Genomic DNA, 19412 nt, shown 5'->3' on the forward strand with positions numbered 1-19412 from the left:
CAGAAGACCAGGTAGCCGATATCTTTACCAAATCACTTGGTAAAGAGAAATTTGTTTATTTCATGGATCTACTTGGAGTACAGTAACTAGTCTGAGCTCAAGAAATGGAGTTTGAGAAGGGGGAGGATGAGCTTGATTCTTTTGATCTTAAAACACCTCCATCAATTGAGATTGAGGGTGAAGACAAGAAAGAAGAGATAGAATATGACTTAGACGTAGGTAAAAACAAAAAGGAAGAAGTAGAGCTTAGAGACACTATCACTCACTATATAAGTGTTTTTGGCTCCAACACCATGGTATAGCTAACATTGGCAAATGAATTATACAAGAATATTTGGTGCATATAGCTAGAAGGATGGCAGGGTTGCATGCCCTATCACCTTTTTTTTTCCCTCTGTAACCGTCGCTATTTGCGTCGCAGATTTACTCTGCAACCGTCGCTATATGTGTGGTTATATGCGTCGCTATTAGCGTCGCTGATTAGGTTAGCGACGCTAATAGCAATACATATAGCGACGCAACCCTAATTAGCGACGCTAATAGCGACACAAATAGTGATGAATTAATCGCGTCATTAATAGCGACGTGAATAGCGATGACGGGGGTAATTTTTTCCATGAATAATTTCAACGCTTTAAACGTCGCTATTGGGTCTATATGTTGTAGTGATCCCGACGGCCAATAGGAACGGCACGTACCACTGCTCCATTCCAACAGTCCCTTCAAAGTAGAAGCATTCCTCCGACGCCGGGAACAAAGAGGCTTCCCCGAATACCTCACCAAGTAGCGCGGGCGTCCACTCAAGGAGGCCACTTGGATCTCAGAAGCAGAGGCTTGTGAATGTAGAAAGGATGCCTTCGCCCTTTGGCTCGAGGAGAATCCCCCTGCTCCTTCCAACGACCCTTAAGCCTCTCCATAAAACCAAAAACAATGCGGTTCTCAATCATAGACCCCAACATGCCTCCACTCCTCAAATGTAATCGAGTCAAGGGTGGACTCGCATGGTAACAATCATCAAATAACTCCAAAAACAAAGCCCCAATTTTTCAGCCTAGATGGGCAGACACTGACCAGCTTGCTAGAAAAGGCTATGTTAAAACCTCCAAGTCCTAGTGCTGCAGACACTGGCCAGTCTGATAGCATACATTGTGTTAAGACCCCGCGATCCCCTTAGACCGGTAAACACTGACCAGCTTGCTAGGAAAATCTGTATTAAGACCTCGGATGAGTCAAATAACAAACGCTACCCTTAGATTGTTGAGGACAACAATCTAGTAAGCGAGGGTGAGTGTAAGGGTTTTGTAGCTATACCATACTGTTGCTATCGAATGCACCTATATAGAGAGGAGTAGTGACTCAAAGCCCTGCCTTTTTTCCACTCTACGTGTGATTCCATATACCCAATGGTGAACCCTCTTATGTGCGGCGTACTCACGAGGGTATAGTCCTGGGATGTGTCTATGTTGTCCCCTTTTTTTATTGAATAATACAAGAGTATACCTTGAGCTTATATATCGTGTTACCTTTCTGTGCCGTGTTGAGTGCGTAACGAGTGCAAGTTTATCACAAGGTATAAAGGTATAAAGCCCGGCTCATTGCAAAGGGATATGCACAGCAATAGGACCTAGATTATGAGGAGACTTTTAGCTCGGTTGCCAAGATGGAAATGGTGAGAATAGTCATTGCATTAGTGGCTTCTAAGGGCTGAAAATTATGAAAAGTGAATGTCAAAAGTGCATTCATGAATGGTGACTTGCTTGAAGAGGTATATATGGAGTAACGTGAGGATTATGTACACAACCTGAGGTGTATATGGATGCTAGCTAGCAACCTCGTCTATCATGCTAGATCCAAACACAGAGATTCATTATAATTTCATCAGAGAAATGGTACTTGCATGACAGATTGATCTACTTCATGTGAAGACAGAAGACCAGGTAGCCGATATCTTTACCAAATCACTTGGTAAAGAGAAATTCGTTTGTTTCATGGATCTACTTGGAGTACAGTAACTAGTCTGAGCTCAAGAAATGGAGTTTGAGAAGGGGGAGGATGAGCTTGATTCTTTTGATCTTAAAACACCTCCATCAATTGAGATTGAGGGTGAAGACAAGAAAGAAGAGATAGAATATGACTTAGACGTAGGTAAAAACAAAAAGGAAAAAGTAGAGCTTAGAGACACTATCACTCCCTATATAAGTGTTTCTGGCTTCAACACCATGGTGTAGCTAACATTGGCAAATGAATTATGCAAGAATATTTGGTGCATATAGCTAGAAGGATGGCAGGGTTGCATGCCCTATTACCTTCTTTTTTCCCTCTGTAACCGTCGCTATTTGCGTCGCAAATTTACTCTGCAACTGTCGCTATATGTGTCGTTATATGCGTCGCTGATTAGGTTAGCGATGCTAATAGCGATACATATAGCGACGCAACCCCAATTAGTGACGCAAATAGCGATGAATTAATCACGTCATTAATAGCGATGCGAATAGCGACGATGGGGGTAATTTTTTCCATGAATATTTCCGACACTTTAAACGTCGCTATTGGATCTATATGTTGTAGTGATCCCGACGGCCAATAGGGACGGCACGTACCACTGCTCCATTCCAACAATCCCTTCGAAGTAGAAGCATTCCTCCGACGCCGAAAACAAAGAGGCTTCCCCGAATACCTCACCAAGTAGCGCGAGCGTCCACTCAAGGAGGCCACTTGGATCTCAGAAACAGAGGCTCGTGAATATAGAAAGGATGCCTTCGCCCTTTGGCTCGAGGAGAACCCCCCTACTCCTTCCAACGACCCTAGAGCCTCTCCAGAAAACCAAAAACAATGCGGTTCTCAATCATAGACCCCAACATGCCTCCACTCCTCAAATGTAATCGAGTCGAGGGTGGACTCGCATGGTAACAATCATCAGATAACTCCAAAAACAAAGCCCCAATTTTTCAGTCTAGATGGGCAGACACTGACCAGCTTGCTAGAAAAGGCTATGTTAAAACCTCCAAGTCCTAGTGCTGCAGACACTGGCCAGTCTGATAGTATACATTGTGTTAAGACCCCGCGATCCCCTTAGACCGGCAAACACTGACCAGCTTGCTAGGAAAATCTGTATTAAGACCTCGAATGAGTCAAATAACAAACGCTACCCTTAGATTGTTGAGGACAACAATCTAGTAAGCGAGGGTGAGTGTAAGGGTTTTGTAGCTATACCATACCGTTGCTATCGAATGCACCTATATAGAGAGGAGTAGTGACTCAAAGCCCTGCCTTTTTTCCACTCTACGTGTGATTCCATATACCCAATGGTGAACCCTCTTATGTGCGGCGTACTCACGAGGGTATAGTCCTGGGATGTGTCTATGTTGTCCCCTTTTTTGATTGAATAATATAAGAGTATACCTTGAGCTCATATATCGTGTTACCTTTCTCTGCCGTGTTGAGTGCGTAACGAGTGCAAGTTTATCACAAGGTATAAAGGTATAAAGCCTGGCTCATTGCAAAGGGATATGCACAGCAATACGGCCTAGATTATGAGGAGACTTTTAGCTCGGTTGCCAAGATGAAAATGGTGAGAATAGTCATCACATTAGTGGCTTCTAAGGGCTGAAAATTATGAAAAGTGGACATCAAAAGTGCATTCATGAATGGTGACTTGCTTGAAGAGGTATATATGGAGTAACGTGAGGGTTATGTACACAACCTGAGGTGTATATGGATGCTAGCTAGCAACCCCGTCTATCATGCTAGATCCAAACACAGAGATTCATTACAATTTCATCAGAGAAATGATACTTGCATGATAGATTAATCTACTTCATGTGAAGACAAAAGACCAGGTAGCCGATATCTTTACCAAATCACTTGGTAAAGAGAAATTCGTTTGTTTCATGGATCTACTTGGAATACAGTAACTAGTCTGAGCTCAAGAAATGGAGTTTGAGAAGGGGAAGGATGAGCTTGATTCTTTTGATCTTAAAACACCTCCATCAATTGAGATTGAGGGTGAAGACAAGAAAGAAGAGATAGAATATGACTTAGACGTAGGTAAAAACAAAAAGGAAGAAGTAGAGCTTACAGACACTATCACTCCCTATATAAGTGTTTCTGGCTCCAACACCATGGTATAGCTGGCATTGGCAAATGAATTATGCAAGAATATTTGGTGCATATAGCTAGAAGGGTGGCAAGGTTGCATGCCCTGCCACCTTTTTCTTTTCCCTTAACCGTCACTATTTGCGTCGCAAATTTACTCTGCAAACCGTCGCTATATGTGTCGCTATATCCATCGCTATTAGCGTCGCTAATTAGGTTAGTGATGCTAATAGCGATACATATGCCTAATTAGCGACGCTAATAGCGATACATATAACGACGCAACCCCAATTAGCGACGCATATAGCGATGCAAATAACGATGAATTAATCACGTCATTAATAGCGACACGAATAGCGATGACGGGGGTAATTTTTTCCATGAATAATTCCGACGCTTTAAACGTCGCTATTGGGTCTATATGTTGTAGTAATCCCGACGGCCAATGGGGACAGCACGTACCACTCCTCCATTCCAACAGTCCCTTCGAAGTAGAAGCATTCTTCCGACGCCGGGAACAAAGAGGCTTCCCCGAATACCTCACCAAGTAGCGCGGATGTCCACTCAAGGAGGCCACTTGGATCTCAAAAGCGGAGGCTTGTGAATGCAGAAAGGATGCCTTTGCCCTTTGGCTCGAGAAGAACCCCCCTGCTCCTTCCAACGACCCTTGAGCCTCTCCAAAAAACCAAAAACAATGCAGTTCTCAATCATAGACCCCAACATGCCTCCACTCCTCAAATGTAATCGAGTCAAGGGTGGACTCGCATGGTAACAATCATTAAATAACTCCAAAAACAAAGCCCCAATTTTTCAGTCTAGATGGGCAGACACTGGCCAGTCTGATAGTATACATTGTATTAAGACCCCGCGATCCCCTTAGACCGGCAAACACTGACCAGCTTGCTAGGAAAATCTGTATTAAGACCTCGGATGAGTCAAATAACAAACGCTACCCTTAGATTGTTGAGGACAACAATCTAGTAAGCGAGGGTGAGTGTAAGGGTTTCGTAGCTATACCATACCGTTGCTATCGAATGCACCTATATAGAGAGGAGTAGTGACTCAAATCCCTGCCTTTTTTCCACTCTACGTGTGATTCCATATACCCAATGGTGAACCCTCTTATGTGCGGCGTACTCTCGAGGGTATAGTCCTGGGATGTGTCTATGTTGTCCCGCTTTTTTGATTGAATAATACAAGAGTACCTTGAGCTCATATATTGTGTTACCTTTCTGTGCCGTGTTGAGTGCATAACGAGTGCAAGTTTATCACAGGGGGGGAGGGGATGATGTCAAATTAGTGGCGTATAAACAACGCCCTGACAATCAGCAAAGCGAATGTTAGGACATACCAACCATCCCCATTCCCCTTCATCTATCAGCTCATTGTAACCTGTAGTCAAGGACAAACATAAGAGACCAAAACTAACACTAGTACTCTTGTCCTCGCCCTTAAGAGAGGTAAAAGGTTGTGCACTATAAAGCTCTGAAAGCCACCACTAGTTTATGATGTTAGTCATTTGTCTTCAAATGAGAAGACTCGTCATTATAATAGATGCTAAACAGAGGCTAGGTAGGAGCAAGTGCACACACTTTAAAGTTTCTTTTAAGATTAGACCCAAGATCAAAGAATTGATTAAATAGACAAGATTGGAGAGGCAGAATCATAGATGAGGTTAGATGGATAAGAAGAAAGGAGGAGAGGAGGGGGTGCTATTGCTTTGGGTCAAGGAGAACAGAGCTACCACACTTGGGGCACTTGGGGTGAAGCTTGGACAGCATGACATACATTAGGCAGGAAGGGCACCCCACTATTGACATGGTAATGTTGTTAGCCCCTATCTTATCATCATAACCAGCATCTAATGAGACCTTATCTGAGGGGGCAGGCTTACGATTTGTCTGCATTGGTGATAAGGTTCTCATCCATGGAGCAGTGATGGCATCATTAATGCCAGAACTGCAGCCATTAAGTGAATTTGTGGTCACCCTGCAGGGGGGCTTCTCCATTATTGATGCTACTTGCTTCCTCTCTGACTTGACATTTTCTTCTTCTTTGTTGAATAATGGGAGCTCTAGCTTCAGCTCCAGATTGCTTTGATATTCTGGGATCATGTGAGCTTTGCCTGGCGCCTTTACCCTTGAGCTTGACCCAGTAAGTGTACTCATTCCAAGGCATAAATCTTGACATTTTACCTTCTGACTGATGGCCTCAAGTTTCAGCATAGTATCTTGGACAGGCTCTATTTGTTCAGTTGGTTTGGCCGGCAGTCCGCCATCCAGCCTCCTCTTCTTGAGGAAGCCTTCCTCCTGCAAGCTCTCAGTCCTCAGGCGGCAAGCTTCTGCCAACCCAGATGATGAAGATGGAGACTGTCGTGGATCTTCGCACCTCATTTCGCCGTGTACCGCATTCATATAGTACACAGATCCTGTCTGCAGCGGACAGGAAACCATCAGTCCCAATAATAGTGCTCTAAAGGCCGATTCTGTATATTGTTCTACGAATGAAAAGAAACAGCGTTGCAGTAACAATTGCCATAATACAAAAGCTCAGCTAGCATGCATTTCTCTCTACTTGAGCGAGGTTAATGAAATGTTGAGCATGCAAAATGTTCAGTTAGTAGGCATTACTGTCTCCTTGAGCTAGGTCAGTGAAACGTTCAGCACGCAAATGATTCTAATCAAATGACCCTTTAGTCATGTCCATGGATAGCAAATAGTTACTTCATTCTTGGCCCTCCACATGCAGATGGGTGATACTACAGAGTGAGTTGATTGTCAACCCTCCAGCTATCTCCATAGACAAAGATTGCTATTTACCATCAAGAATTGGGTCACAATTTCAGTCATCAAGACATCAAACAATCAAACAAATCAGCATAAAACATGGATAATACTAGATCTTTCATTCTTGATCCTCTCACCATCCAGTGCTTGATTAACCGAGTGATTAACTAAGTTCATGGACAATGAATTGGGTCGAGAACTATCTGACAAGTTCAATTACCACAATACACAAAGAAACAAGCATGAAACACAACCTGCAGGTCTAGGCACTTCTCCCAGCCACATGGGAGTGCCTTCTCTGGCTCCAGTTCCAGCAACCTGCAACTGCTGGCAGAAGGGACTGCAGAAATGGCAATCTCATGGGAGTCATGCCGGTGACTGCCGCCGCCTTCGAAGAGGTCCAGGGTCTCCTTGGTCGCCCCGTAGGAGTGCGGGGGCTGAGAGGGCTCAAATTGGCCCATCATAAGCTGCAGGATTTCATCAGATTCCTCACAGCTCCATGGTCGTTTCTGCCGCCCTTCTGCGCTGTCCGTTGCAGTGCCTCCGCCTCCGCCTCCGCCTGTGCCAACAATGTTAGCTCCAGCAAGAAGGCTGTCCAAGGACACAGGCTGACTGGTGGAGGAGGCAGGGGGCTTCTTCACAGCAGCGGCTGGTACGTGCCAAGCACCCACATCCATGGCAATAGCCATGTTTTGAGCACTCTGACGAATCGAGTGATTATACAATCGAGTGATCAGCTGATTGCTAGATTGATTGATTGAAGATTGATCGAAGATGATAAGCGATATGTCTAACAGACGAGATTGACACAGGTTCGGAGATGAGGAGGAGAAGAAAAGCCGGATCACAGAGGAGTCCTAATTGGAACAGACACAGAGAGAGAGAGAGAGAGAGGAGGCTTGTTTGGACTCTTCTTCTGCTTCTTCCTGCTCTTCTTCTTCTTGGTGGGACTCATTATATATACCTAACATTGTGGCTCATTAAAGGCCACGCGTGTGCATCCCGAGTGTATTCTCTTGACAAGAGTGTCACCCCCTGCATGCACACATGACGCAATGACGAAGAAACATATGCCAGATCTGAATCTAAGTTTGACCCTCTATATTTCCTTTTCGGCTAATTACACCTCGAAATTAACATTCTGAAAGGAGGACTGAAATTTGCCATTAGTATTACCCTTGGTTAGTTACAGAGGTTAAAACTTAAAACCCCTAGTCTATGTCCTAAGGGTAGAAGAAATAAACATTTTGAAAGGAGGAAATGTGTGATAATGAAATTTGGCATTAGTATTAACCTTGGTTAGTTACGAGGGTTAAACCCCCTAGTCTATGTCCTAAGGGTAGAGGAGCTAGTAAAATAACGCCTTCAGAAATGTGTGCCACTCTTCATCCATGGAAATTCAAATGCAACATTTTTGTGATGGAATGCAAGTATAGCGGCTCCCCATTAACCAAAACAAACATCTTGCCAAGTAATGGCACAAAACACCGTCATCGACGCTATTGAAAATTTCATATTATAATAAATTTGTCTTTCGATGTGCAACATTGAGGCACTTTGCGTTCAAAAAAAAGTGTGGTAAGGTAACAAGTTTTGAACCTTCGTCAGCATATTAGAATGCTTTCTCCTCCTCCAACACGCTGCTTCACCAAACCACTGTATCACATCATTGGTGCTCAACAATAACACTAAAGTGTTACATGATTGGACCTTGTTCTTTTGCTAGGTCCTCTACCCTATATATGCTAGGAACTATACTAAGAGCTTAGAGGCTTTCTGAGATATTATGGTTGGAGATAAAAGCTCACAAATGACAACACGATCAACATCATTATGCATGTGCCAAAACTGAAGAATAACACAATAGAGCCCTTGTCAGAGATGGAAGAATGGTAGGGGAGAAACTCATAAGGAAGGCTACCTTGGAAGTTCAAAAGCTTTGCACAAAGCTAGTCTAAGTTTCGAAACCCTGCTTGAACGCACGAAACATTTTTTATTCACTTAAAATAAATAGCATGTTTACATATTAAAATAACTCATAAGTAATGCAATTGCCATCTTCTATTGGCATCAAAATTCTAACATAAAAAACTCTGTGAGCATAAGCTAAACTGTTTGGGTAATGAAATCCTCAGTATTTAATTGTCTAGTCTCATTTGAGTACTCAACCATCATGCTTTTTCCCCCCATGGATTGTCATTTGCTAATATATGTCCTAATCCAAAGACATGTGTCAAAATCTTCTATCTTGTTGAGCTTGTGGGAACTCATGTGGAAACCAACATGCCCCCACCTACAACTACCTCTTTTACTTTATTGCTCATCCATATTCCAACCCAAATTTCTTTATTTTAAAAAAAATTAACATCGCCTTAATGAGTGTGTGCACATGCTTATTTCTATTTGCTTTAGAGATTGAAACTTAAAATCAATTATGAAATGCCACCCTCACTTTTTCAATAAGAAAGGAAAATGTAATTCTAAGATAATATGTGTGGAGACTAAGGCAAGCCTAATCCTCAAGGAAATCACTTGGAAATGGAGAATATGAACAAGGCAAGAAAATCAATGATTCACATTAATAAAAGACTTAAACTTCTTGTAAGCATGCAGAACTAATGTACAATCCTCTTGAGCTTGTGTACAAGGTTTTTACCTACAACAAATCCTTCCCTTCACACTCCAAAGCTTTTTGCCCAATTGGAGACCACATTAGTAAGAAATCCTTCGTAGTACATCACTAACATTTGTGAGGTATTGCAAAGCCCCTTCATTTTTCTTGTATAAAATGACCATTTTTCCTAAACTTGTAGATTCTTTTAGAATGTGACTTAAAAACCCTTCTATTGATTATGCTTCTCTACATTTATAGCTACTTGAGAAGACCCTTTTTAAGAATGTACTTTTTGAAGCATTCCTTAAGCTTTGCAACGCCCTCTTGAGAAGCCACTGCTCTACATTTATATGACTATGTTTTCATGCCTTGCACTAAAACGATTGTGCAAAAGATATTGTCTTCACATGTGGTTTTTTATTTTTCAATAATCTAAACTATTGGATTGAGACACAAGGGAGAATTTTTATCATTCAAAAACTTGGAATGATCATGTAGCATTTTAGTGTCATTAGGGATAGGGAACAAATTCAAGAATAGAAAATAACACAACCTAATGCATATGTATATATGTATGATGAGATAGGGTGTTTAGTCTTCTCACATGGAAAATTTGATTGGGTTCCAAAAGTACACTTGTTGATGGTAGATGAATCCCAAGGATAATAACAAAAATGTTGAAAATAGTGAAGTAGGTAAATTATAAAGACTCATACAAACCTCTTAGTGACATGCATATTTTAATGAATGGTAGCCAATAGAAACTAATGAGGGGTTACCAATGACACATGAGATGATGTAGGTTGTGAGTTATCATCTTATCATCCAATCTCTCCTCTCTTAGTTATGTAGGTTATGAGCTATCATTTTTGACACAATATGTGTGGTTTGTGAGTTGTATTCTTTGCCATCAATGTATCTCCCATGTTTCTTTATGCAAGGTGGATATACATCTCTAGTAGCCATCTTCAAGAAGATAGAAATCAATAAGAGAGTAGTTGCTTCTTTAAATACCATTATTTTCAACCATCAACCCATCCAATTGGAGCTCTAAAAAGTGCAAGTAGACAAAATCCTAAGGATTTGGCTTCCTCAAATGAATTACAAATATTCTTTGAAGTTCCTAGTTTCAAAAACATCCATGTGATACGCTTTACAATCCCATTGTGAAAAACATATAATGCCTCTAAATGCATCTTACGCATTATTCTTTAGTATATGTAAGAAGATTTCATGTGAATATATGCATTGGCTTCTTTTTGCAATACAAAGTCCCCCAAGGGTTGGAGTGTTGATGTTGCACCAACATTTGAGTTAGAATTTACCCTTGGTAACAACAAAAACTAGAATGGTTCCCTAACAAAACTAATCAAAGATGTGAATGAGCATCTCATGAGCATACAATGAGCTAGTATTAAAAATGTGTTTATGCATAATCATTAAGCCATTCAAGGGGAACTTGAGGTTGATAGGGTAATTGATATGTTAACAACAAGATTAATTTGGAAACTTCTTGGGATACTCATATTTTATGAATGCATGTTACCTCATGAGTTGATTGATAACATGAATAAGTATGCTTTATAAGTCAATAATGAGTGAACTTCTCAAGATTGTTGTACAAAAGGGTCGATTAGAGAAATAATGCTTGCAAAGATCCATCAATTAAAAGATCCTCCCTTACATGCCTTGAAAGTAGGTGATATAGGTACTTTCTTATTTATAGTGGTTACCTTTAGAAATTTTTGCAATACCATAGGGGTAAAATTGTCCTTACAAGTGTTCAATTGCAATATTTCAACAATCCAAAGGTGCAAGCATTGAAATCCAAAATATATCAACTGTTCTAGAAATTTGCAAAATTTTGGGTTCCTTCCATATTCCTCGTGTATTTTTTTTCCATAGGAATTACTAAACTCATACAAATGGTATTGAAGTTAACCTTGAACTAAAAAAATGAGGATGTGTCTTCTTGTGTTCTCGAATTGAATTTTGTTGGCATCCCTCCCCAACCAACTGCCTTTCCTTCTGTGCTAGTAGTCCCACCTATTGATGAGTGCCATAAATAAGGTCTAATCAACTTTGCCTTCTAAACATACATAAAATGGTATCAACCACTCTAAATAAGATTCAAGTCAAGATGTTAACTCACTTTAGGGCAAGTTATGTGAGCATGCATTCATGGTATCTTTATACATTTCTAGCTTCCATACATTTATTTCTATTCTTGATTTAGCTCACGACCCTAGATACCTCTAATCAGGACATTGAACTACAAGTTGTTTGTTGACAAGAAAATGTCAACCCCACAACCTTCACATGTAGTACCAAACCCCACAATAATAGAAACCAACACCATGCACGTACTTTAAGGTTCTTTCTCATGTTATTCCACACTTATTTGTGTGGTGGTTTTTGCACATATGCCATGACAGTTCTGTCAAAATAGCATGCTAAGCTCTTTAGTGTAATCCTTCATAGATTCAAAAGATATAAAGTCTCTCTCTTGAATAGTGTGAGTTGCTCCCTTTAAATTATCATACTAGTCATGGACAGTTATACTACTCATATGCATAAGAAGACTTTACTTGAATTTTAATGTGGCCTAGTAATTGTTACAAATGGGATATTGTGCTTGCCATTAAAACCCCTAAGTAATTGGCATTATTGATGAGGGCGAAAGAAAACCCAAAGCAAGTCCATGGAGACATTTGATGTGCTCCAACCAACAAATTTTCTAATTTTGATATTATTAGCATAGTATTGCACCATTCAATGTAATTCACTGTTCAATCATGATGAGTTTCTCTGCTAAGGCAAAACCAATGAGAATTTTCTTGTAGCTTACTCTTGAGAATAATACTAAGTTAACCGCATGAGAACCACAACCCATATTGGTGATAATGTATTGTAGATGGTTACAAACATGAAGATACAAAAATGTTGCATTTGCAAATCATGTGTATGAAATTGATTAGATCATTTCCATTCATCAACAATATTTCTAGCTCTACTACAAGTAACTCCCTCCCTTGTTACATAATCACCACAATGATTAGTTGAATGCATGTTTTGGTGAAGCACTTATGTACCATGAGCCAAGGTGTTGAATCTTTGCTACTAAAAGAATACTTAAAACATGTTCATTGGCAAAGATGATCCTCAACTATCCAATCCAAGAAAATAAGAATATGTAGAAGGCTGAGATGCTAAACAAAGAAAACTTTAGCTATGATAAAATAAGTGAGCAAAATGTTTCAACATGAAGTTAATGGCCATTAGATGCTTGTACACTTTCCTTGCAAAAATTCTTATATTCAAAATTATTATTAGCTAATGCCTTATAGGTGTTAAATGTAGCTCCATTATTGGAGATTTTCTTAAGATCATTCCCTTTATATGACTACATTTAATACATACAATAAGATTCATTACTACGATTGATTTTCCTTTCAACAAAATATACATTATTCTCTTCTTCTTTTTAAAGAAATCTATGTTTTTTTTAAAATGCTCATAAATAATGCTTCTTGTTTGTCAAAATAAATCATCCATATGGTGTCAATCCATTAAGCATCCTTGCTTGGATCAAGCTTCTAAACTCACTATAGGAGGATGTGAAAACAATACTCTACTTTGATTTACAAAGTTAGCTTTGAAATTATAATCATATCGTCATTGCAAGAATCGCACTACACATTTCCTTGTGTTATTCATGGATTAAGGTTGGAAACTCACTTCGAGAGTGCTTGGAGACATTACTCCACTTCAAAAGTAAGTGTTATGCTTATAGTTGTTAAATCTTCATAGAAAATATGTGATCCCTCTAGTGATGGGGCTTTTGTTAGGTTTACACTTAGGACATGTGATTTGGGAAGTGAAAATTGACAAATATCCCTATCCCTCTTTATTGAATATTTTGAGAATGTAAACTATTTTCTTTCAAGAAATACAATTTCTCTCGTTGATTAGAAATGTTATTTATTGTTTATTTTAAGGTCCACTTCTTAATGTGAAATGCATGTATTTATCCACATTTTGAACTTTCACTTGTCATGTGGGTTTCAATTTCGTAGTTTCATTAAGAGATCAATTACTCATAAGTCAATGTATCTAATATGTAGCTTTTGAGACCTTGAAAATGAGGAAAGCTTGTGGGATTCCATCACCCCTTCATTGTTACTAAGGAAGACTAAATAGAGAGAAAAAAAACCTTAATATCACCACGAATGTGGTGGAAGAAATTGAAAAATTCTAATGGAAGCTTTCCAATTGAACACTCTTCTCTAACAACAAGTCTACATGCCAACATGGCTAAAAACTATATATCTATGTGGGATTTACTTGGGAGTGTGATTCGAATGGTGTTTGAAAGCTTTGACATTGTTTTGGGAAGGGCGGGAAAGGGAGAGAACGGGGGATCAATCCTCAAGATAACCATTGGAACTATACTTTTAACACAAATACCTCATCTCCCCACACAAATCTAGGAGTTTTACCCATTTTTCATGACTGTGGAGAGTAGTATTATGAAGTGAAAACTTCATGTGTCATTCCCTAGGAAGAAAGGTCATTTGGATATGCAGCTTATTGAATAGTCATACTTGACTCTTAGTCTTGCTGAGAGGGAAATGCCATTCAAGTGATTGGTTTTTATGATCATTAAAAGGAACAAACACATCTAGACATGCGTGTATTCAATTATTTTTTGAATGGCAAGCTAAAACAATAGACGCTAAATTTTCTCACATCATCAAATAGCCCCTCCCTCTTTTTGCTCTCATGTAAAGTAAACAAGGCTACTTGAGTAGATTGTTAACTTAGGGATCCGATGATAAATCATGCCACAAAGATAAATCATAAATGTTGTACATGGACATTAGACATAGGTATCTTAAACATGGAGAAGTCATTATAAACTTGTGTGGCTTGCAATGACATGTGACTTTTTTTTTTTTTTTTGGGTGTATTGCATTTGACTCGAATTGTATTTGGATACAGGATTTTGATTTATGTAGCTACATAATGTCTCAATCTTGCATTTAGAAAACTATCCATAGCAAGGTAATCCAAGGCCCCTATACATGTATAATGTTTGTATATGCTTGAGATAATTCTAATTCCCCAAATTATAGAATTTACCCTCTTAATTGGCTACTTTTCTCCGTTATAAGGGTTACATTTAGACCAATCCCTAGGCAAAAGAATGTGTGAAAATGCATCCATATGTCTACATAGGCCAAGAAAGGAAAAAATAAGCCGTTGGTAAATCATATTATATAATCCACTTCATGGTGCGTCATGTTCTTTTGCATCCTTAACTTAGTAAAACTAGATGGTGTGAAACTAGATTGAGTGTCATGCTCTTTTGCATCCTTACTTAGTAAAACTAGATGGTGTGGCCCTACTGCGCCTCGCGTGGTTGGCACAAAGCTCGCGATGCTATGTCTCTCTCGTTTTGCATTTTAGTGAGCGCTATTGCGTGGTTGCTTCACTTTGCTCATTTATGCTTTCTATATCTTTATTTTTATAAAACCTTCACATGATTAGTCCTTTCATATCACATTCTTAGATACATCCACATCTTAAATATATTATTTAGCTAATCCTAACCTATGGTGTTTAATGGTTACATATTATAATAACAAATCATTCACATCTAAAATACCTTATTGAGATCTCTCTCTCTCTCTCTCTCTCTCTCTCTCTCTCTCTCTCTCTCTCTCTCTCTCTCTCTCTCTCTCTCTCTATACCCATCATAGGTAGGCACTTTTTGTGTATACATATAGGTGCATGTGAACCACACCACACACACACAATGTTTAGGTATGTCCAAAATAACTAACTATTTAGTTAAGAATAGTCCTAAGATATTAAGAATGTCTTCAACTTGCACACCCAAAAATGGAGACATGGTCTCTTTAGCCTAGATTAGAATATATTTAGCTATACTACATGTCCATGATTCTCTCTAGCCTAGGTTGGAATACATCTAGCTATACTTTAAGCCCATTGCCAAATTGCAATCTCCTACCCTCTCCAAGAGCAATAATCCAATCTTGAGGCCTTCTATGTGGTCAAATTACATGTCAAATCCTTAGTGGCCACACATCATCTTATACAATTTAATAATTGTAAACACATCAAGGTACACTTTCCTCTTGATTATGCACCAATATGAAGGAGCATGCAATATAAACAATACAAATATATTAAGAAATTCATATAATAATTTAGCACACTATACTTCACTAACTCTCTTACATAGACCCACCATATGGAAGGAAGGCCCACCATATGTAAGGAAGGACCTGAAGGCTATATACATTGTATAACACATTTAGAACAATGTAAGTGAATAATAGAAGTGTGCAATTTCTACTTGAGAGAACACACAACCAAAGCGATAAAATATAATTTCCCAATGGTTATTTTGCACTTTGCATCTTGGAAAGGAAGCATCCATAAAATTTAAAACCAATCTTTAACCAAAGATGGATTAACAACAACCAAAGTTTAAAACTACATGACCTTGCATTAGTTAGATTTTCACATTGACTATTAAGTATAAAGAAACCACACAATCATGCAACCATTTAGTAGCCATCACATCGCATATAGAGCTAATTCCGCATTGAGAAGGTATGTGTACAAAAGGGTCCTTTCCTCCTACTAATAACAATCCCATGGGAATAGTGCTAACTTCTAAGCGTGGGGCAAGGGAGGGTCAAACCATTTACTATTGAGATCATGGGCTATATGTGTGCTATCCAATTTATGAGAGGGAAGGTTTAGGAATGACGTGTGCATGACAAATGTAGACATTAAACAACAAGGAGCACTCATCATGAGTGCATTGTTATTGTTATTTTAATAGGCAAGGCTCATCATGAGTGTATTGTTATTCTAATAGACAAGATATTTTGCGTGTAGTATTGTAATTTGTGACTTTTTCATTAAGTGAGGATACCATGAATTTGCATCAGCAGTTTTTGTAGAAAATTGGCCTTCACTACGTCCCCACTAGATTTTCGACAAGCCGGTGTTTTTGTGACACTTACTTGTAAAGTCAGCTAATGCCATATTTTCTTGACCAAAAATGGCTGACTTTTCAAACTCTTCCTTTTTGCCATTGGATTGGAAAAAAGTAAGTTTTTTGTGAACAACATTTTATGTTCATCCATATAGAACTAACTACATATGAAAACATATGTACATTATAAGTCTATACCTATGCACATAAAATCTCTATGTACATTACACACACAGACATACAAAGGCATACAAATGCATATATATATATATATATATACATGTGTGTACGAATAAGGGCATTGTCACACTCGAAGTCTTGATTTAGCTTTAGCTTTTTGTGAAGGATGGTTGGAAATATTGTCAGCAACGCAACCTGCTATTCAATGGACTTTCCTCTCATGATAACATTGATTTATCTTTCAAAGTCAAGGTAGCCCATATATGTTTAATAAGCGAGGACGCAACAAGACATGTCATACATGTTCACTTTGTTTGTAAGTAAGACTCTGTCCAGCTTGAGCTAGGTGTGACATGACCCTCAATATATATATATAGTGACATTGAGCTGCATCACATTGCTATAATGAAATGTTTACACGAGACATTAAATGGTAGGGTGGAAGAGTTTGTTGCTGTTGTCGTTGCTGATCATGAATGTTCATTTAAGTTTGAAGCATTTTTTATGAGTTGCAGATTGAAGAGAGAGTGTTGGGGGGGGGGGGGGGGCTGACAACTCCAGTCTACAAACTTAAATGTGGCATTCGAGATAAGAGAGAGGATTTAATAAATTATCAGCACACGTCTTAAATTTCCATCAACCAAAGGCCAGCACAGGACAGGCATTATGAGTCCCCTCCCCTTCCTCAAGCCTCAATGCTCAATGCTCATGCTGCCTGCGCCACTGCCAGAGCTCGCTCTCTCTGTCTGTGTCTGTGTCTGTGTCTCTGCAGTGGGGAGTCGGACGCCTGGGCCCTGATGAATGCGCCTTCCCCTCCCCCAACCCAAAATCGCAGTGAATGCCTTAACTGCCCCAATTGAAGAGAAGTCACAAGTTTTTTGCGTACTTGAGAGACTCTCTTGATGATGGGGTTGCATTCAATATTCAATACAAAGTGAGTTTTGAAATGCAGTAAGTATGAAAAGACTTCCCACATTCATTGCAAGGAAAGTAGACACTATATCTAGGTAGATATAAATATAAATATATACATATAAATATGTATATATATCTAGAGAGAGAGAGAGAGAGAGAGAGTGTGTGTGTGTGTGTGTGTGTGCGCGCGTGTTCGGGAATTTTTTTTTAATGTACTTGACATAGAACCTTCTCGTCTTAGCATAAGGCTGCTCTATAAAATTTGCACTATCCAAAACTTTTACATTCCAAAATGAACCGGCCCAATCCCCTTTTACATCTATAATGAAAGGATAATCACCTTTTTCCCATTATTTAAAATGATCTATATATCAAAGTTTCCTCTCTAAAATTCGTTCAATTACTTATCTCTTACACCTTAGAAATGAAAACCCTTATTATCATTGAGCAACTTGATCCACATTACTTATCTAAAATTTTAATAGTAAAAAACAAATGTATACAAGTGATTTCTATGTCTATTAGTGGATCTATGGCATCAGAGAAGTATATACATCATAAGCAAAAATATCAAAAAAGAGTATAAAATAAAAACCCGAAAGAGAAAAAGTTAAAGCATAGAAGAAACAAAAAGAAAACAACGAAACTAACCTGAGAGAGAACATAATAAAATACAAGAATTTTTTTTTAAAAATCTATAAAAGTCAAGAAAATTTAATTGAAAGCGACCATGATACAAAAAACTAAAAACCAAACTAACACGAAAGAGAACAAAATGAAATACAACCAAAATTATAAACGAAAAAGTTTTAAAAAAGGTAAGCACATTTTATTAAAAGCAAGCGTGATCTATAAACAAATGTGAAAGGTTTCTACTCAAAAGATAGAAGCAATCAAGTGAAACATAAGTTTAATATAGAAAAAAAGTAAAAGGTCAAAAAAATTGAGATAACAAAAGTGCAAATAATGCATAGTGACTTCAATATCATCATAGGCCATTTAAAAATTATCAATTGCTCTTATGAATATGTAAATTTATTGCAAAACCAGTGAGCAAATTCCTTGTGCTATGTATAAATGTTGATGTGTTTTCTTAGCCCATAAGTCCATACTCTCAATGAACTCCATATCACAAAACTTAGAAGGCCCTTTAATAAAGATTTTCATTAATGCATCTAAACTCTTGATCTCCAAACCATTACGTAGCTTACTCTTTAACACAGTTCGAGCACTAAAACCTCTCTCACACAAATAGCTACTTGACAAAGAGTAAGAACAGTCGGATAAGCATCCCTCCACATATTATTGCAAGCAAGTGTTGAAGTTGCCTCTGGCGATGTGAATCGTATCCAATCTCCAGAAGCTTGATGCTTAAATTTTCTAAATTCTTTCTTAAACTCGTCAACTTCTACCATTGTAGGGAATTCTTCTATATTTAGCTTTTTAGGAAAACCATAAAATGAAGTTAATTGATCTATCTCTTGGATTCCATAGTTTTTAAAGGCCTTCTCATGTATTGGATGCTGTGCAAGCATAAGTATTTTTAAAGAGTTAAGTATAGAATTATCTTGAAATCGAGAATTCAAGGTACTTACCATTGACTTGGCAAAAGCAACTTGGAATTCTAAGGCTCTGTTAAAGTCTTCTCCATTAATTTTACGTTTTAAATCATGATCATAAAATTTATTCCCGTGCAAAGCACCTCTTAATGTATATAAATACCCTTTTTCAAGCCCATAGTCTAGAACGATGTCATATCCATATATTCCAACAGTTAATGCATTCACAT

General features: G+C 38.5%; 1 protein-coding gene across 1 annotated transcript; it reads right to left on the bottom strand.

Annotated features, from left to right (window-relative positions):
- Positions 1-5639: 5639 nt before the first annotated feature.
- Positions 5640-7828, bottom strand: LOC148028318 (uncharacterized). Its single transcript, XM_087690126.1, has 2 exons — positions 7136-7828; positions 5640-6527 (listed from the first exon to the last, which is right to left on the bottom strand). Exons 1-2 carry the CDS (start codon positions 7568-7570, stop codon positions 5808-5810), a joined length of 1155 nt encoding a protein of 384 aa, XP_087546252.1. The 5' UTR covers positions 7571-7828; the 3' UTR covers positions 5640-5807.
- Positions 7829-19412: the final 11584 nt, after the last annotated feature.

This window comes from Lygodium microphyllum, chromosome 12 (genome assembly GCF_053477565.2).
Source record: "Lygodium microphyllum isolate KBCC chromosome 12, Lygodium_microphyllum_v1.1.10, whole genome shotgun sequence".
Lineage (NCBI taxonomy): Eukaryota > Viridiplantae > Streptophyta > Polypodiopsida > Schizaeales > Lygodiaceae > Lygodium > Lygodium microphyllum.

What these genes read in the sequence shown, in the direction of transcription:
- LOC148028318 (XM_087690126.1), bottom strand. Translation starts at nt 7,570, where the DNA reads ATGGCTATTGCCATGGATGTGGGTGCTTGGCACGTACCAGCCGCTGCT. An exon ending in AGAAGTGCCTAGACCTGCAG is followed by an intron (nt 6,528 to 7,135) that starts GTTGTGTTTCAT and finishes TGTCCGCTGCAG; the next exon opens with ACAGGATCTGTGTACTATAT.